Genomic DNA, 19,599 nt, shown 5'->3' on the forward strand with positions numbered 1-19,599 from the left:
ATTACTGTAGGATAGGGACATTACTACAAGGGGACAAGGATGGGAAACTACTATAGAATAGGAATAATGCTGGGGACATTACTATAGGGTGGGGACAAGGTTGGCATATTACTAAAGGATGGGCACATTACTATAGAATGGGGACAGTACTATAGGATGGGGACATTGCTACAAGGGGACAAGGATGAGGAACATTACTATAAGATGGGGACAAGGATGGACACATTACTATAGATTGGGGAGATTACTATAACATGGGGACAAGGATGAACACATTACTACAAAATGGGGTCAAGAATGGGGAACATTACTTTAGGATAGGGACAAGGATGAGCACATTACCGTGGGATGGGGACTAGGATGGGGTACAATACTACAAGGGGACAAGGATAAGCACATTACTGTGGGATGGGGCACAATACTACAATGGGACAAGGAGGGGCACATTACAACAATATGGGGAACATTACTAAAAGATGTTGGTCAAAATTTCTATATAGTGCTAATTGTAAGACTATTAGTTACAAGAAAAGAATAAAATGTAAAAAAAAAAAAAAAGTTTATATTTAAACAAAGAATGTGCACGTTTGCTATAATGTTTAAAATCAGTGATCCCAAGGTGTGTAAAAAAAAATAAAATATATATATTATATATGGTACCAATAAAAATGTCACTTTGTCGTGCAAAGAATGCAGCCCCCCAAATTACTTTTTTTTCTCTGTGCGGCCCATACACCCAGCCGAGTTTGAGACCCCTGGTCTAAAGGTACTTAATAACAACTAAACATTATCTTGTGGATCATAAATGCTGAACAGACCTTTAAATGGTGGTGTTGAAAGTTTTAAGTTAAATAATAGTGTTTTTATTATACAAATCCACTAGATCTACAGCTTGCCTAGCAACATGTAGATACAATAGAAACATGACAGGGATTTTGGGATGACACTGGGATCTCTTTGGGAACCACCTGCTGTTGTCTAACATCTTATCACTATTAGTACAAAGATTTGAAAAGTCCAGGAATGAAGGCTTCTTTAATCCCGGAAGGATCACCTCTGGACTCCTGTGGTCATCACAGTTGCACAGCTTAGAGGGTCTATCTGATCACTGTGGTGTAATACTATAAGTTAATAAGTTAATTGTTGGTTAAGGCTGCTATCACACATCCGTTTTTTGCAGTGCGGCTCAATCCGGCTCAAAAACCTATGCAACGGATGCGGCGGAAAAAACGGATCTGTTGCATAAGTTTTTCCATGCGGCACGTCTGTTTTTTGACGGATGCTGCTTGATACTGAGCATGCGCAGTGCAAAAAAACGCATCCGGCGGCTGGATGTGGTTTTTGCCACAGGACGCCGCATCCAGTGTCCATAGGCTTGCATTGTAAATCGCGCCGCTTTGCGCCGGATCCATTTTTTTCACCGCAAAAAAAAGTGCCAGGCAACGTTCCATCCGGCCGCCGCATGGGCTAAATATGCCGCATTCGGCAAAAAACGGACGCAACACAAGGTCATGCGGCACAATACGGCGCTAATGCAAGTCTATGCGGGAAAAAACGCAACCGGCGGCAAAAAAAAAACGGTTGCGTTTTTTCTGCGAAGTGCCGTTTTGTGCCGCTCAGCAAAAACCGGAGGTGTGAAAGCAGTCTAAGTGAGCTGGTTATCTAATGTTTATTAGGGCAGTCCTAGTGCCCCCTGCTGTCAGTGGGGACAGTTGTACTTGTTATAATCAAACATGCACAATCCTTGTTTCCTTCAGAAGTATTTCCTTCTCTTTATGTGGTTTATGCATGCTCGGCTGATCTGAATATGTACGTTCTGGAGTTCGAAGGAATAGGTTTACCTGAATGTATTGCACTCTGGAGTTTATTGCCAGTTTTAGTATAACTATTTCTTTAAAGGGAATCTGTCAGCAGGTTTTTGCTACCTCATCTGAAAGCAGTATTATGTAAGTACAGAGACTCTAAATCTGCTGATGTATCACGTAGATTACTGGGTGCAGCCGTTCTGACATCATGAGAATCTTTAGCTTTAGCTATGTAACAGAGTCCTGAGGGCTTTCCCACCTATGCCAGGCTCTATATAGAGATTGTACATTGACTGTGAGGTGTCAATCAATTGGAATGGCATGGACTTCACTTTCTAGTCCTGTAATGATAAGGGTCCTGCTACTAAAACAAATATAGGAAATAAAAAAAAAATTGGACTGTGACAAGACAGGCAGTCCTGAATTTTCTTTGTTAACCCTTGCAGCAGGCTGGCTTCAGCTTACATAGCACAAACCTGCTGAGAGATCCCTTTAAGGGCTCTTCATTTCATCCCATTGGTAGCACTCGAGTTATTAATGTCTATTATTCCCAGAATTGTAACCATTTAATATCATGTTACTTATTAGAAATTGTTCTTGTAAGCCTCCATTCACACATTGGTGTTTCATGGTCTGTGAATGGACCGTGATTTGTAAGCGGTTGCTGGACTCTGGACCTTCACTCATATATACCTATCAGGCTGTGGAGTACGGGTCAGGGAATTTGCGTCTGGTCCGGAAATCATGGTCAATAGCCGTATGTTTGTAGTGAATAATGAGGCGTAAATGACATTTTCAAAATCTAAATTAATACTATTTTTATCATTTGTAGAATCGTTAAGTAGCCAGCCTTCACTTTCTTCAAAGTTATCAGCAATGAAAAAAGCGTCCATTGCTGAAGATGATGATGATTTTCAGACTGATAGAAAACGAAGCCGCGCTTCTTCCAGTGAGCAGCAGGTAATAAAACTAGCATTCACAGAAGAGTACATAATCTGTTTCTTATTTTCTTTGCTGATTACTTGTGGTGTATCCAGGTCACGCCACACCTCATCTGTCATATTTAGTTACGGCTCCCATTTATAAATGGCCTCATTATTGCTGTGCACATTGATGTGTCAGAGAGACTAATGACTTAGAATTTTACAATGGATGGTTAATTGCTGCAGCCTTTAACTTAATTGTTACTCCCTTAACAGTTATTTTGTTAATGTTCAATTAAAGTAAAAAATGACACTTGTGTTACAGTAAGTTTCACAATGACCTATAATGGAGCAATCATTTCCCACTTTAATTTCTTATAATCCCTGTACATTTGCATGGATAATAAAATGTGTGTTCATTTAAAACGTCACCATTCCTGTTCAATAGTAATTCTATGTCCACAATATTAAAAGTTGGTGGATCCAGTTGGGTAAGGGAGTCTTTCTACATCTCCAGAACCTTATATATTCTTCACATATACCGTATTTTTCGGACTATAAGACGCACCTGACCATAAGATGCACCCTGGTTTTAGAGGAAAATAAAATTTTAACCAAAAAATATGGTCATGACACACTGTTATGGGGCGAGGATCTGCTGCTGACACTGTTATGGGGGTAATGTCCCCAAATTCTCTACTAAGGTACCCCATCCTGATAAGGATCCTCCTGCCTTGTATATGATCCTGCTCATATACCCCCCATCCTGCTAATAATATACCCCCCATCCATCCTGCTCATGATATACCCCCATCCATCCTGCTCATGATATACCCCCATCCATCCTGCTCATGATATGCCCCCATCCATCCTGCTCATGATATGCCCCCATCCATCCTGTTCATGATATGCCCCAATCCATCCTGCTCATGATATGCCCCCATCCATCCTGCTCATGATATGCCCCCATCCATCCTGCTCATGATATGCCCCCAACCATCCTGCTCATGATATGCCCCCATCCATCCTGCTCATGATATGCCCCCATCCATCCTGCTCATGATATGCCCCCATCCATCCTGCTCATGATATGCCCCCATCCATCCTGCTCATGATATGCCCCCATCCATCCTGCTCATGATATGCCCCCATCCATCCTGCTCATGATATGCCCCCATCCATCCTGCTCATGATATGCCCCCATCCATCCTGCTCATGATATGCCCCCATCCATCCTGCTCATGATATGCCCCCATCCATCCTGCTCATGATATGCCCCCATCCATCCTGCTCATGATATGCCCCCATCCATCCTGCTCATGATATGCCCCCATCCATCCTGCTCATGATATGCCCCCATCCATCCTGCTCATGATATGCCCCCATCCATCCTGCTCATGATATGCCCCCATCCATCCTGCTCATGATATACCCCCATCCTGGTAAATGGCGTGTATCCTGTGGCACAGGAAAAAAAAAAAAAACGTTTATACTTACCTTTCCTCACTCCCTGAAGCACCGATCTCTGTCTCAGCTGCAGCGCCGCTGTGTGGAGCTGTCACCGTTGTCTGCAGCATCGCGTCTTCCTGTCTGTGCCGGCGGTAAGCTGATCGAATCTGGTGGATACTAGCGGCGCGCACAGCGATGACGTCATCGCGGTGCGCGCCGCTAGTGTCCAGATCAGCTGACCGCCGGCACAGACAGGAAGACGCGATGCTGCAGGGGGGAGGCTCCACACATGGTGACAGGTGAGTACACTGATTCACTGCACCCCGCGCTGATAATGATGCATGGGGGGCAGTGAATACAGCCGCACATGATCACTCCAGGCTGTAGTTGCCAGGGGTGATCACGGCCGGCTGCTAATTATGCACACCCCCCCCCCGCCCATCACCCCGCCCACCTGTCAGCGCCGGTTTCGCTGAGAGATGATGGGTGGGAGGATGGGCGTGCATATGTAATGAGCGGGCCCACGTGGTCACGGCAGGCTGCTACACCGCAGCACCCTCATTCCCCGCACCTGCAGCCTTATAGTCAGACCATAAGACGCACCCCCCCACTTTCCCCCAACATTTGGGGGGAAAAAAGTGCGTCTTATGGTCCGAAAAATACGATAAAACCTTTGGATGGATGATGTCCTGTGGCAAACTTTTGGCATTTTTCATTTGCATACATCCATTACTTTGTTCCTATAAAAGGTAATCTGCTTCTAAAGATGACAGTGGCTTATTCCTCTCACTGAAAACAAAATTTAGCACAATTTTTGTTCCCAGATTCTAACAAATCTCCAACATTCCTCTTGAAGTTTGATTTTGTGACAATGGCCTCCGATAGTTTTGTATTTATTGAGGTAAAACACAAAATTTTAACTTGTGTTTTATCATAGAAACAATCAACATTTTACTACAAATATACAATTATGAAACTCGATCAATGCTGCGTATAATAGCCCAAAAATGTATATATTTTCTGGATTTGTGACTGTATTGTATATCATTTTCATGAATCGGTCCCCAAATATAGTCTCCCATCATGTTCTCGTCATAATGCCCATGATATCAGCGTTCAAAGTTCATTATGTCCTGGTGAAATCGCTCACCTTGCTCCTCTGAATAAGCTCCCATGGTCTCTTTGAATTTATTATGATGGGCATCAAGGATATGGCCTTAAGGGTGCTTTACACGCTGCGACATCGCTAGCGATGTCAAGCGCGATAGCACCCGCCCCCGTCGTTGGTGTGACATTTCGTGCTCGCTGCCGTAGTGAACATTATCGCTACGGCAGCGTCACACGCACATACCTGGTCAGCGATGTCGCTGTGAACGCCAAACAATTCCTCCCTCAAGGGGAAGATGCGTTTGGCATCATAGCGACGTCACTGCGGCGTCACTAAGCGGCCGGCCAATAGCAGAGGAGGGGCGGAGATGAGCAGCTGGAACGTGCCATCCACCCCCTTCCTTCCGTATTGCCGGTGGACGCAGGTAAGGAGATGTTCGTCATTCCTGTGGTGTCACACACAGCGATGTGTGATGCCGCAGGAATAACGAACAACATCGTACCTGTGGCAGCAGCAATATTAAGGAAAGGAGCGACGTGTCAACGATCACCGTTTTTGAACGATTTTGCGATCGTTGATCGTCGCTCCTTGGTGGCACACGCTGTGATGTCGCTACCGGCGCCGGATGTGCGTCAATAACGACGTGACCCCGACGATATATTGGTAGTGATGTCGCAGCGTGTAAAGCACCCTTTAGAGTGACATCCTGCAGCCCACTGCAGCATAGTTCTTTATCAGACTCTGTACCAGCTAGTTTTCATCCTTCTGATTGCCTAAGAAACCATGAACCACATCAACCCAACTGTTCCAAGCCACTTTCTGGTTCCTACTTAGCTTCTTGGAAAATTTGCTGGACTCTGTGATCTTTGTGATTTGTGATCCGACTGAGACACCAGCTTTGACCTTTACCTCAAACAACTTAGGGAAAAGATCTTGGAGTTAGGGGTGCTTCACACATAGCGAGATCGCTACCGAAATCGCTGCTACGTCACGGTTTTGGTGACGCAACAGTGACCTCATTAGCGATCTCGCTGTGTGTGACACTGAGCAGCGATCTGGCCCCTTCTGTGAGATCGCTGCTTGTTACACACAGCCCTGGTTCGTTTTTTTATTGTTGCTCTCCCGCTGTGACGCACAGATCGCTGTGTGTGACAGCGAGAGAGCGACGAAATGAAGCGAGCAGAGAGCAGGAGCCGGCATCTGGCAGCTGCGGTAAGCTGTAACCAGGGTAAACATCGGGTAACCAAGGTGGTTACCCGATATTTACCTTCGTTACCAGCCTCCGCCGCTCTCACGCTGCCAGTGCCGGCTCCCTGCTCTCTGCACATGTAGCTGCAGTACACATCGGGTTAATTAACCCGATGTGTACTGTAGCTAGGAGAGCAGGGAGCCAGCGCTAAGCAGTGTGCGCTGCTCTCTGCACATGTAGCTGCAGCACACATCGGGTTAATTAACCCGATGTGTACTGTAGCTAGGAGAGCAGGGAGCCAGGGCTAAGCAGTGTGCGCGGCTCCCTGCTCTCTGCACATGTAGCTGCAGTACACATCGTGTAATTAACCCGATGTGTACTGTAGCTAGGAGAGCAGGGAGCCAGCGCTAAGCAGTTTGCGTGGCTCCCTGCTCTCTGCACATGTAGCGACGTTATGATCGCTGCTGCGTCGCTGTGTTTGACAGCTAAGCAGCGATCATAACAGCGACTTACTAGGTCGCTGTTACGTCACAGAAAATGGTGACGTAACAGCGACGTCGTTATCGCTGTCGCTATGTGTGAACCCAGTCTTACTTGAATGCTATCGACTCATTATCTAAAGCCATGACAAATTGTTTTATGAGCCCTACGTTGATGTATAGTGGGGGCATCAGCACCTTGTCCACCAGTGGCATCCACTTTACATTGTTCTTCCTAAGAGTCTTCTGTTCGCTGTGTCCAGTACTATGATAGTGTGTCCTGGCTGTCCCAAAGGCAAAAAAACCCAAGGATACTTTGTAAAACTGCCTTGGAGGCTCATCAGGAATGACACCATCTTGAAATTTCTGATAAACTCCCAGCCATACTTCAAAGCACTTAGTACCATCTTCACACTAGTGTATTCCACTTTCAGGTACACTCAGTGAGCCTTAGGAAGATACAAATACTTGCTACCGTTGTGAAGCAGCATGGCTTTGAGGGTCCTGTGTGAACTATGTATAAACAGGCATCACTACTTATGGCTTATAGGTGATTCCTATAACCACGAATAAACAGGTCACATTGTGGCAGATGCACAGTCCATCTTGACGAATATATATCAAAATATTGCAAAAATAGAAAAAAAAATTGCCATCTAAGAGAGCAGCAGTCATCTACTTACTGTAAAGTGTTTTCTTGCAGTGCTCAAATGTGAAATTAGGTACCCACTGTTTGTTTTTTACCCTACCAGGTATCTCAAAGTTTGCTTTATAGGCCCCAAGCATCTTAGCAGATGCTTTTACAGTGTACTTTTTTGATCTGGCCTTTATAAATTGTCCACAGACATAGCAAAATGTCTCTGCCGGATGTATGCAACCTTTAGATGCCATCTAAATTAACTATAGCTGTGTACACAAGTTCACTTATCAGCAGAACAACAAATGAAATGGTTAGATTAACCCCTTCACGACCATTGAATTACTGATACATCATTGGTCGTGTCCTTGCGGTTACCGCAGGCTCCGCACGGCGAGCCTGCGGTAATCCCTGCATATGTCTGCTGATATGATCAGCAGAAATGTGTGGCTAACAGGCGCAGGTCGATGGGAGATCCACTCGCGCCTGTTAATCCCTTAGATCGTGCTGTCAAATTCTGACACCGCTGTTTAAATGGCTGCGGCAGGGATTGCGCTGTTCCCCGCCGCCATCGCCATCGCTACATTTAGAATAAAAGTAAAAAAAAAAATACACATATTTGGTATTGCCGTGTTCAGAAATGCCCAATCTATCAAAGTATAAAATCAATTAATTTGATTTGTACACAGGGTGGCAAGAAAAAAATTCCAAACGCCAAAATTACGTGTTTTTTGGTCGCCACAAAACTTTTTTAAAATGCAAACACAGGCGATCAAAAGATAGCATCTGCACAAAACTGGAATAATTAAAACGTTAGCTCAAGATGTAAAAAATAAGCAGTCCCTGAGCCCCAGATCCCGAAAATGAGAACTCTACGGGTCTCGGAAAATGGCACCAACAGTGCCATTCTTTTTTTTGGACAGACTTCACATTTTTTTTAACCGCTTAGATAAAAGTAAAATTATAAATGTTTGGTGCCTGCGAACTCATACCGACGTGAGGCATCATACTGACACATTACTTTTACCATTTAGTGAACACGGTGAGTAAAAGACCCCAAAAACTAACATGCAATTGCACTTTTATTTTTTGCAATTTCACCGTACTTTAAATTTTGTTCCTGCTTTCCAGTACACTATAGGGCAAAACTAATGATTTTTTTGAAAAGTAAAACTGCAAAAGATAAGCCCTCATATGGCTATATAGACAGGGAAAAAAAAAAAAGTTATGGCTCTCAGAAGAAGGGGAGGAAAAAGGAAAATGAAAAACGGAAAATCGCCCAGAGGTGACAGGGTTAAGACAACTGTATTTATACTGCTAAGTACACTTCTGGACTGTTCTAGAAACTTCTTGCTAGTTCTCACAGTTCCAGATCCATTTTGAAGTCTATGCACAGCACTGAATATTTTGTGAAAATTCTTAAAAATAGATGCATTTCAAAATATCATTTTGCTGACCATAAAAGCAAAGTATGTGAGGAATAATAAACTTTTTCTCTTCATTTTAAGCATAAAGAATTAGGAAAACACTAAATTGTTACGTAGTGCTTTGGCCACAAAACCTCTATTGGCCCACAGCTGTATTAAGTGCACAGACATTATTAGTCTTACTTTTATAAAGTGTACTTTTAATTAAGAAGCTGGTTATTTGATTGGAAATTTTGAGCAGTATTTCTTTCCAAATAATATAGACTCCTGCTTGACCATGCTTCGGATACATGCAGAGGTCAACTTCAGATTACATAAAAATATTAAATTAATTTACATATTTTTTATTTCTTTTTCGTAAAGGGTTCTTTGTGACTTGTCAGCCGTATGCTTTAAAAATCTGGCATACTTGTTTTGCAGACACGAAAGCGACCCTGTTTTGAGAAAGGCGTACAGTTTATCGATGATGATGATGAAAATGACGGCAACAGCAGTTTGGCCAATACTTGTTGCAAACGGCAAAACCCTGTTGCTCCATATGCCTCTGATTCTGCGCCCCCTTCATCAGAGCAGGTTAGTAGCATCTTACTCATACGGAAAACTTATGACTGGTCTATGTCTTATGAAGCAACCGCTGTTACATCTTTGGCATATTCCTAGACTACTAATTTCCTTAACAAACCAAACTGGTAGTTCTGAATGATTCATTCTGGTAAAAATTTGCATAAAATAGGCTTTCTGACACCTGTGTTATAGATAAAAATTGTAAGTGCGTCTGTTTTATTCTATTACTTTTGGTGATAATTAAAAAAAATATTTGTTTATTCTCAATTTTGTTAATAAGCTTTGAAATAGAATTAAAAAAGTGCCTGCATATCTTGCATGATGCCACTAGAGGGTGCCGTAGGCTGTGTTATGTTAGATCTTCCCTTTGTGGCATCCACAGTCTTTGCATTGACATTGGATATTTAAGACCATATTTGATATATGTGACATTGTGTTTTTGTTTTTTTTGCCTTATGTGTGTTTTGTTTATTTTGGTGATTTTTATTTTTTCTCTACCACTTTTAGCTGGCAATTCAAGAACTGTATTTGATTTGTGGAAAGATTTACGTTTACCTGATTTGCCTTTTACCAGTGACCAACAATGCATCTTTTTACTGACCTGAGATATAAGTGAATAGTGCAGTATCGCAGACACCCTGCTTCATCGGGTACAATCAGTGTTGGTACCGACCATGGCCGGTTAACTCCTAAGATGCTGCTGGCAATAGTGACTACGGCATCTATATGCGTAACAGAGTATGGGGGCTTCCTATTTAATCATATCGGCCTCTTGAGATCATGATTGTGAGGTCCTAGTGATTGTCATGGCAGTTTATGGTAAAATAATGGCCTTAAGGGTGCTTTACACACTGCAACATCGCTAGCGATAGCTAGTGATGTTGTGCGCAATAGCACCCGCCCCCGTCGTTGGTGCGACATTTGGTGATCGCTGCCGTAGCGAACATTATCGCTACGGCAGCGTCACATGCACAAACCTTTTCAGCGATGTCGCTGTGACCGCCAAACAATCCCTCCTTCAAGGGGGAGGTGCGTTCGGCGTCATAGCGACGTCACTGCAGCGTCACTAAGCGGCCGCCCAATAGCAGAGGAGGGGCGGAGATGAGCGGCCGGAACATGCCGCCCACCTCCTTCCTTCCTCATTGCCGGTGGACGGAGGTAAGGAGATGTTCGTCGTTCCTGCGGTGTCACACATAGCGATGTGTGACGCCGCAGGAGCGACGAACAGCCAGCGGCAGGCACCACCAACGATATTTGGAAAAGGAGCGACATGTCAACGATCAACGATTTTAGACGTTTTTGCGATCGCTGCACGTCGCTCCTTGGTGTCACACGCTGCAATGTCGCTAACGGCGTGACCCCGACGATATATTGTTATCGATGTCGCAGCATGTAAAGCACCCTTTAGAGTCTGTTGGCTATAGTGACTTGTTCAGAAGTTTACAACATGTAGGTGGTAACATTTTTTTCTTTTCCCTCGGTTACCCTGCACATGTCTGCTGATCTGATCCACCCGCCCCTGTTAACCCCTTAGATTGCGCTGTCAATATCTGACATCGGCAGCCCGATGACGTGAACACGGGATGCCAATGGGATGGCATTTCAGAGCAGGGTCAGCTGATGACCCCTGTCTGCCATAATCTGGAGAGCAGCATTTCTGCTGATCAGAGCGGTGTTTAAGCATCGCTCTGATCAGGAGAAGCAATTAGACGGTGCAGTTATAAAGTCCTCTAGGGGGACTAGTAAAATTGGTGTAAAAAAAAAAACAAAAAAAAGAGCTTTAAAAAAATATATAAAAAGATTTAAAAAGCCTAAAAGTTCAAATCACCCCCCCCCCCTTTTGCCCCATTTAAGAATAAAATAATAATTATAATAAAAAGACACATATTTGATGTCTCTGCTTTCAGAAATCCCTGTTCTATCAAAATATAAAATCAGTTAATCTGATCGGTACAAAGTGTCTCGAGAAAAAAAAATTCCAAACTCCAAAGTTTTTTGGTCCCCGCAACATTGCATTAAAATGTAATAACAGATGATCAAAACATCGCATCTACCCAAAAATAGTGTAATTAAAAATGTCAGCTCAAGATGCAAAATATAAGAAATCACTGAGCGTCAGATCCCGAAAAATGAGAATACTACGTGTCTCGGAAAATGGTGACAAAAGAGCAATTCTTTTTTTGATAAACTTCTGAATTTTTATCCCCACTTACATAAAAGTATAACTACATGTTTGATATATACGAACTCGTACTGAGTTGGAGAATCATATTACCAGGTCCGTTTTAAAATATAGTGAACATGGTAGATAAAAAAAACAATTGTGCATTTGCACTTTGTTTGCATTTTCAACGCATTTGGAAGTTTTTTTTCCTTTTTTCACGTACAATATTGGGCAGAATGAATGATGTTATTCAAAAGTACAACTCGTCCTGCAAAAAACAAGCCTTCATATATCTATATTGACGGAAAAATAAGAAAGTTATGGCTCTTGGAAGAAGGGGAGGAAAAGACAAAAAATGGAAAATAATTGGGGAGGGTGAAGGGGTTAAAGGAATTGTCATTCAAAGTTTGAAAATTGCTAATTTTTAGATTTTTTTTTCAAATTTCTGATTTTTTTTATTTTTAGAAACAAACACAAAACATTGACCTAAATTTACCATTATCATAAAATATAATGTGTCACATAAAAACAGTGAAATTCACTGGGATACGTTGAAACATTGCAGTTACTGACATATAAAGTGACACATGTCAGATTTGAAAAATTTGGCCTGGCCACTAAGGGGTTAAATGTATGAAAAAAAAAAAAAATAGTTGATAGAGGGAAAGGAATATACACTTTTTGAGTTATAGATGGCAACATATAAATTGAGTAAACAATTTTTTTTTCTCCGAATACGGAAAGTTATGCAATTTTACCAATAGCTTCATTAGGTATAATTTTTCTTTATTCCTGTAAATATTGCATGTTATTGCATTCCAAATGACTTATTTTCCCCAAATTAATTGGCTGCAGAATCAGAACATACTCATTTGGAGTACTGATTCTGGCAGGTTAGCATCTGTATCTTTCTCAGAGCGTCCTTCTTAGGGCTCGTTCACAGATTGTATAAATCAGACGAGTGCAATCCAATAAAGAAGGCATTGCACTCCGATCCATGTTATTCAATGAAGCCGTGCAGATCTGCATATTTCTTTTTTCCTCAGCTGTATTCGGCATAAGGAAAAACCAGCAGCATGCTGTGTGTGGGTGCATAAATCAGACCAGACTCACCTATTCATTTCTATGGGTATGAGAACAAAAAATAGATGCCAGACCATCCTAGTTGCATCTGTTTTGTGCTGATATATTACCATTCTCTAGCGCAGAACACTGTAAATAGTCCTGTAAATGATCGAAAATGAATAATAGCTGCTGAGAAAAAAAAAACCAAAAGAAATCCCAACAGATTGCATGTGGACAGCACTCGTGTATCCCCCAACCATACCTGAAAACCCCCCCCTGCACTAGACTTGTCAGAGCCTCACTTCATGTGTGTGTGTGTATATATATATATATATATATATATATATATATATATATATATATATATATATATATATATATGTGTGTATATATATATATATATATATATGTGTATATATATATATATATATATGTGTGTATATATATATATATATGTGTGTGTATATATATATATATATGTGTGTGTATATATATATATATATATATATATATATATATATATATATATATATATAAACAATAGAAAATGTATATTTATACACATACATTGGTCAAAAAAATAAAGGGGACACTTAAACAATGATTTTGTATTTTGGTTGTATTTTTTTGAGCAGTGTATAGATATACACATATATATATATATATATATATATATATTATATAAATATTATCTATCAGATTATGTAGGCCTGCTCCAACAATAAGGCTTGCAGGTTTCTAGTTAAGTTCCTGCACGGACTGGAATAGGAGTTAATCCATTAGTATGAGGAAAAGATGAGGAAATCCAGCAAGGACTCAGCAAATCAGGATTGGAGTAAAATTTTAATTTCTTTATTAATCTTCAAAAGTTAAAAAAGGACCCAATGTGAGTGGCAAAAAAACAGCGCAAATGGGACTACGCGTTTCGGCGGCCTTGTCCGCCTTCCTCATGGTCCAAAAGGCGAAACCAAAATCGAACTATTTGGGCACAATGCCAAACGATATGTTTGGCGTAAAAGCAACACACACCATCCCCACTGTCAAACATGGTGGTGGCAGCATCATGGTTTGGGCCTGTTTTTCTTCAGCAGGGACAGTAAGATGGTTATAATTGATGGGAAGATGGATGGAGCCAAATACAGGACCATTCTTGAAGAAAACTTGTTGGAGTCTGCAAAAGACCTGAGACTAGGACGGAGATTTGTCTTCCAACAAGACAATGATCCAAAACATAAAGCAAAATCTACAATGGAATGGTTCACAAATAAACGTATCCAGGTGTTAGAATGGCCAAGCAAGTCAAACTCCAGACCTAAATCCAATCGAGAATCTGTGGAAAGAGCTGAAAACTGCTGTTAACAAACGCTTTCCATCCCACCTCACTCAGCTCAAGCTGTTTGCAAAGGAAGAATGGTCAAAAATTTTAGTATTTCGATTTGCAAAACTGATAGATACATACCCCAAGCGACTTGCAGCTGTAATCGCAGCAAAAGGTGGCGCTAAAAAGTATTAACTTAAAGGGGACGAATAATATTGCACGCCCCAATTTTCAGTTATTTATTTTTTTATAAAAGTTTAAAATAACCAATAAATTTTGTTCAACTTCATAATTGTGTCCCACTTGTTGTTGCTTCTTCACCATAAAATTTAAAATTTGATATCTTTATGTTTGAAGCCTGAAATGTGGGAAAAGGTTGAAAAATTCAAGGGAGACGAATACTTTCGCAAGGCACTGTATATGTATGTGTGTATATGTATGGATATATACTGTGTGTGTGCATATGTATGCGTGTGTGTGTGTATATATATATATATATATATATATATATATATATATTATGTACAGTGCTCTACATTAAGTACACCCTTTTTGAAGAGTAAGATTTTTTTAATTGAACACAAGAATAATGTAAAAAAGTTACACAAGGCTGAGTTGTATAGAATTGTTTAGCACATAACATGAAAGTAACATTAATAATATAATTTTAATTACAAAATCTTCAGATTTACTCTAATTACTTCATCCAATTTATATACCCCACATGAGGCGTGAACTGGTGACATATTGCAATATCTATCTTCTCTGATGCTCTTTTATCGCCTGGATGCTGGATGCAGAGTGATGCTCAACTTTGTCTCTTCAGGATTCCCCATAGGTGTTCGATTGGATTCAGATCAGGAGACATACTTGGCCACTAAATCAATTTCGCGCTGTTCTTTTTCAGAAATGCAATAGTTGGCTTGTATCTGTGTTTTGGATCATTGTCATGTTGGAAAAGTACTTGAAGTGATGTTAGCATCCTCTCTTTCATAGAGTAGAACATCTATGAATTCATGAAACCACCAATGAAATGTAGTTTCCCGACTTGAGCATCCCTCTTGCAGTCCTACATAAGGACACTGCCACCACCAGGATCACTGTAGGCAGCATACATTTTTCTTTGTATTCCTTACCTTTGCGACACTATACAGTTTTGACGCCATCAGTTCCAAAAACATTTATCTTAGTCTCATCCCTCAAGAGTAAAGAGACACAGTAGTCTTCATATTTTACAGTATGGGCTCTGTCAAATTGTAGAAGGGCTTTTTTTTTATACATGAGCTTTAGAAGAGGATTTTTTTAGTGGATGACACCCATGCATGCCATTGCTCTGCAGTGCATGCGTATTGTGTCAAGGGAAACACTCACTGCGGTTTGGTTTTCTACTTCTTTAGCTAACTGCGGTTATTTTACATGTTTATTTTGTTCCTTTCTCATTAGAGGATGCTTATTTATTGGTTTTAACTTCAATGGCTGGCTTTGACATCTCTGTAAGATGATTGTACTACCATGTTTGTGTACTTTATATGACTTATCTATCATATCTTTGCTGATCATGTAGTCTTCACCTTTCTTGCATAAAGAATATTTTTTCTTTCTCAAGTTTTGTGCCATTTCTCTTCCATGTGGTGCCATGCTGACTTAATGAAATGGGAAGGGTTTTTCTTTGTTAATTAAAATCTCTTTTATAGTCAACTGTCTGCTGGACACCTAGCTAATGAATATTAAGTCTTACCTCTGATTGATTTCTTTTTAGTTAGTTATCTAGTCTAAACTATAGCTTTGCTTCGGAAGGGTGCTTTACACGCTGCAAAATCGCTAACGATATATCGTCGGGGTCATGTCGTTAGTGACGCACATCCGGTGGCGTTAGCGACATTGCAGCGTGTGACACCAATGAGCGACGATCAATGATCGCAAAAAACGTGAAAAATCGTTGCTCGTTGACACGTCGTTCATTTCCTTACTCCTGCCAGAGCGATGTCGCAGGGAAGGTAAGTCCGTGTGACGGGTGTTAGCGATGTTGTGCAGCGATTTGTCCGTGACGCACAACCGACGGGGGCGGGTACGCTTGCTAGCGATATCTGTACCGATATCACAGCGTGTAAAGTACCCTTAAGACTTTCATTGTCGTGTACTCATTTTGGCAACATAGTTTTGAATGAATTTGTTAGGAAGATAAATTTTAGGGGTGTGCAGAATAACAAGTAAAAAAAAAAAAAAAAAAGAAAGTTTTACAAAAATAAATCTTTATATTTCTAAGTTTAAATCATTTAATAAGTTTAAATCATTTATATTTCTAAGTTTAAATCACTTTTTTTCCCCACCCATAGGAAAAAAATACATAAATAAGTAGGGTATTGCAACGTCCGGAAAAGTCAGATCTATCAAAATAGAAAATTAATTTACCTATTCAGTAAACTGTGTTATAAGAAACACAGTCAAACCCCCAAATTAGCGTTTTGTTTTTTTCCCAGCCACTGCAAAAGCTGAAAATAATGCAACAAGAGGCGATCATAACATTGTAACTACCATAATATGTTATCAATGAAAACTTCAGCTCAAGGAGCAAAAAAACAAATCGTCATACAGCGCCATCAACCACAAATGCTAACATACAAATCGCTATGTGAGAAGGGGTTAATTTCTGCAGTTCTCTATGTTTATCCGCAGGCTGATTTTCCTGTGGACACTGCTTCAGCTGTAGCCAAATAGTTACACAAATCTTTCCATGAATGTGACCTTAGTAAATAAACATTTCTTAAAGATTTTGGGGATCTATTCCTTTTTTTGTTTTTTTAAATACTCCATGGACTTTCCTGCAGTGTCCCAGTTTCTGTGCTGAATCTTGGAAAAATCTGCCTTAAGGAGGCATTTTTTACATTTAGGGAACACTTGTAAATTACCATTGCTGAATTTCTTTTCCCCAAATATATCCGTATATAATATTGTGTAGCTGTGTTTATTCTACTCCCTTTACGATAAAACGCAACCCAATTTCCAGAGTATGAGAGTGATTTGGTAAAAATACATGAGCAGCGATCTCATTAGCTATTCAGATTTCTACACACTTTATATGACAGGTGGCAACAAGGGGTTCCCTGTACCTCTCAATTCTTCCAGCCGCCCAACCAAATGAAAATGTTCAGGTTTATTTATCCACACAGCGCTTCATTCTAAACTGGGAGCATAGGACTTGACGTGTGAGCCTCAGACAAACTGTTTTTTTTTCTTTTTATATTAGTTATTTTGGAAAATAATACTGAGCTTAATGTGTTGACATAGTTTTAATTACCAAAGCATGAAGTGTGAGTAAATGTTGCCATGTTGTATATAGTTGGCAATGAAGTCATCTCTCAGTAGGATAATAAAAAAGTGGTGAAAATGTCATAAGAATGTGAACGCTAATTACTGTAACCACCGAATGCCTTTTAACAGACTTGGGAAGCTGGGAAGGTTGTAATAAAGTAGTACACTTATGGCATGTACAGTTTGCAATTCTATTTTAAGTCAAATTTAGGTACTCATCCACTACAGATATAATTTGCTAGCGAGAGCATGTCAGCTGCTTCAAGATCTGGATTCTCATTGATTGTAAGGTGATGCAATAGGTATGGCATATAGCTGATGTCCACCATTATTAGTGTGTATTATTTCCTGAAGACTAACTCCCCCTTCCCCAAACACATTAGGTTAACTAATGTCAGCTGAACCCACTAATATTGATAGTAAGGCCAACATTCTAATGTGTATTGGGTCCACTTGACTGTTACCTTAAGGCTGTGTGCGCAGTTGCGTTTTTTCCCGCGTTAACGCTGCGTTTTAAACTGCAGCATTTCAGTGCCAAATTGCATGCGTTATGCTTTCCCAGCAAAGTCTCTGTGAAGTCAGAAAATTCAATGCGCATGCTGCTTTTTTTTAAAAGCAGCGTTTTGGATGCCAAAAATCGATGCGGAAAAAAAGCAGCATGTCACTTCTTTTGTGCGTTGTAGCTGTGTTCTCCACCCATTGAAATCAATGATGTGGGTCAAAACGCAACCAAAATGCACTTGGACTGCATTGTTGTTGCGTTCCGCATCTTTTTTGACAAACAAAATGCGGGTCTTTCAGTCTCTCTCTGTCAATGTTGGTCAATCTCTCTCTGTCTGTCGGTCAGTCTCTTTCTCTGTCAGTTGGTCGCTCTGTCTGTCTCTCTCTCTCTCTGTCCGTTGGTCGGTCTCGCCCTCTCTCTTTCATACTCAGCGATCACCGACGTGGCGCTGCAAAGCTGTCACAAAGCTCCAGCGGCTGTTCCTCTTTTGAAAATGCCTGCCGCTCATTATTCCATCTCGTATTTACTGCTTTCCCCGCCCACCAGCGCCTATATTTGGTTGCAGTCAGACACCCCCCCCCCATGCTAAGTGACAGCTATCTCACTGCAACCAATCACAGCCGCCGGTGGGCGGGTCAATATCGTGCAGTAAAATAAACAGTTAAAGTAAACGACGTGCGGTCCCCCCAATTTTGATACCAGCCAAAGTTAAGCCTCACGGCTGAAGGCTGCTGTTCTCAGGATGGGGAGCTCCACGTTATTTGGAGCCCCCCAGCCTAAAAATATCAGCTAGCAGCCACCCGGAATTGCCACATCCATTCGATGCGACAGTCCTGGGACTCTACCCGGCTCATCCCGAATTGCCCTGGTGCGGTGGCAATCGGGGTAATAAGGAGTTAATGGCAGCCCATAGCTGCCACTAAGTCCTAGGTTAATCATGGCAGGCGTCTCCCCGAGATACCGTCCATGATTAACCTGTAAGTTAAAGAAAATAAACACACATATCCAAAAAATCCTTTATTTGGAATAAAAAACAAAAAAACACCCTCTTTCACCACTTTATTAATCCCAAAACACTCATCCAGGTCCAACGTAATCCAAACGAGGTCCCACGACACTTTCAGCTCTGCTACATTGGAAGCTGACCGGAGCGGCAGCAGACCACGACCGCTCTCTGTTAGCTCCACGCTGTAACTGAAGTGAGCCGCGCGATCAGCGATGACGTCACTCAGGTTACTCGCAGCCACCGCGCTCAGGTGGAGGACTCCAGCTGTGGCGGCGGGTATCCTGAGTGACGGCACCGCTGATCGCGCTGCTCACTTCAGTCACTCAGGGGATTTACGGTCACTGGTGAGTCCTTCACGGGTAACCGCTAATCAGGACGCGACACACAGACAGATCCGCGGGATGACAATGAAGTAGGGTGAAGTTCATCTGAGTTCATTCTCATCGCGCTACTGTCTGTGTCTGCTGTCAGCGGGCATGTAGCAGAGCTGAATTGCCGTGGGAAGCACTGGCAAAAATGCATGCAAAACACATGCGTTTTGGATGCATTTTTTTTTTTTTTTTTTGACAAACGCAGTGTTTACAGTTGTCCAGTCTGTCAGAGGGTGCATTTTTTTCTTCACTTGAGAGAACGCAGCGTGTGCACATACCC

At 41.4% G+C, this 19,599-nt stretch overlaps 1 protein-coding gene across 2 annotated transcripts in view; it reads left to right on the forward strand.

The window, feature by feature from the left end:
- The window catches only part of BRIP1 (BRCA1 interacting DNA helicase 1), a 455,971-nt gene that overhangs the window by 40,492 nt on the left and 395,880 nt on the right, over window positions 1-19,599 (forward strand). For both annotated transcript variants that reach the window (XM_075336237.1, XM_075336238.1), the window contains exons 5-6: window positions 2,638-2,765; window positions 9,438-9,590. In XM_075336237.1, the coding sequence (XP_075192352.1) occupies window positions 2,638-2,765; window positions 9,438-9,590 (281 nt within the window). The remainder of the gene's footprint in view (window positions 1-2,637; window positions 2,766-9,437; window positions 9,591-19,599) is intronic.

Source organism: Anomaloglossus baeobatrachus, chromosome 2, assembly GCF_048569485.1.
Source record: "Anomaloglossus baeobatrachus isolate aAnoBae1 chromosome 2, aAnoBae1.hap1, whole genome shotgun sequence".
NCBI classification, from domain to species: domain Eukaryota; kingdom Metazoa; phylum Chordata; class Amphibia; order Anura; family Aromobatidae; genus Anomaloglossus; species Anomaloglossus baeobatrachus.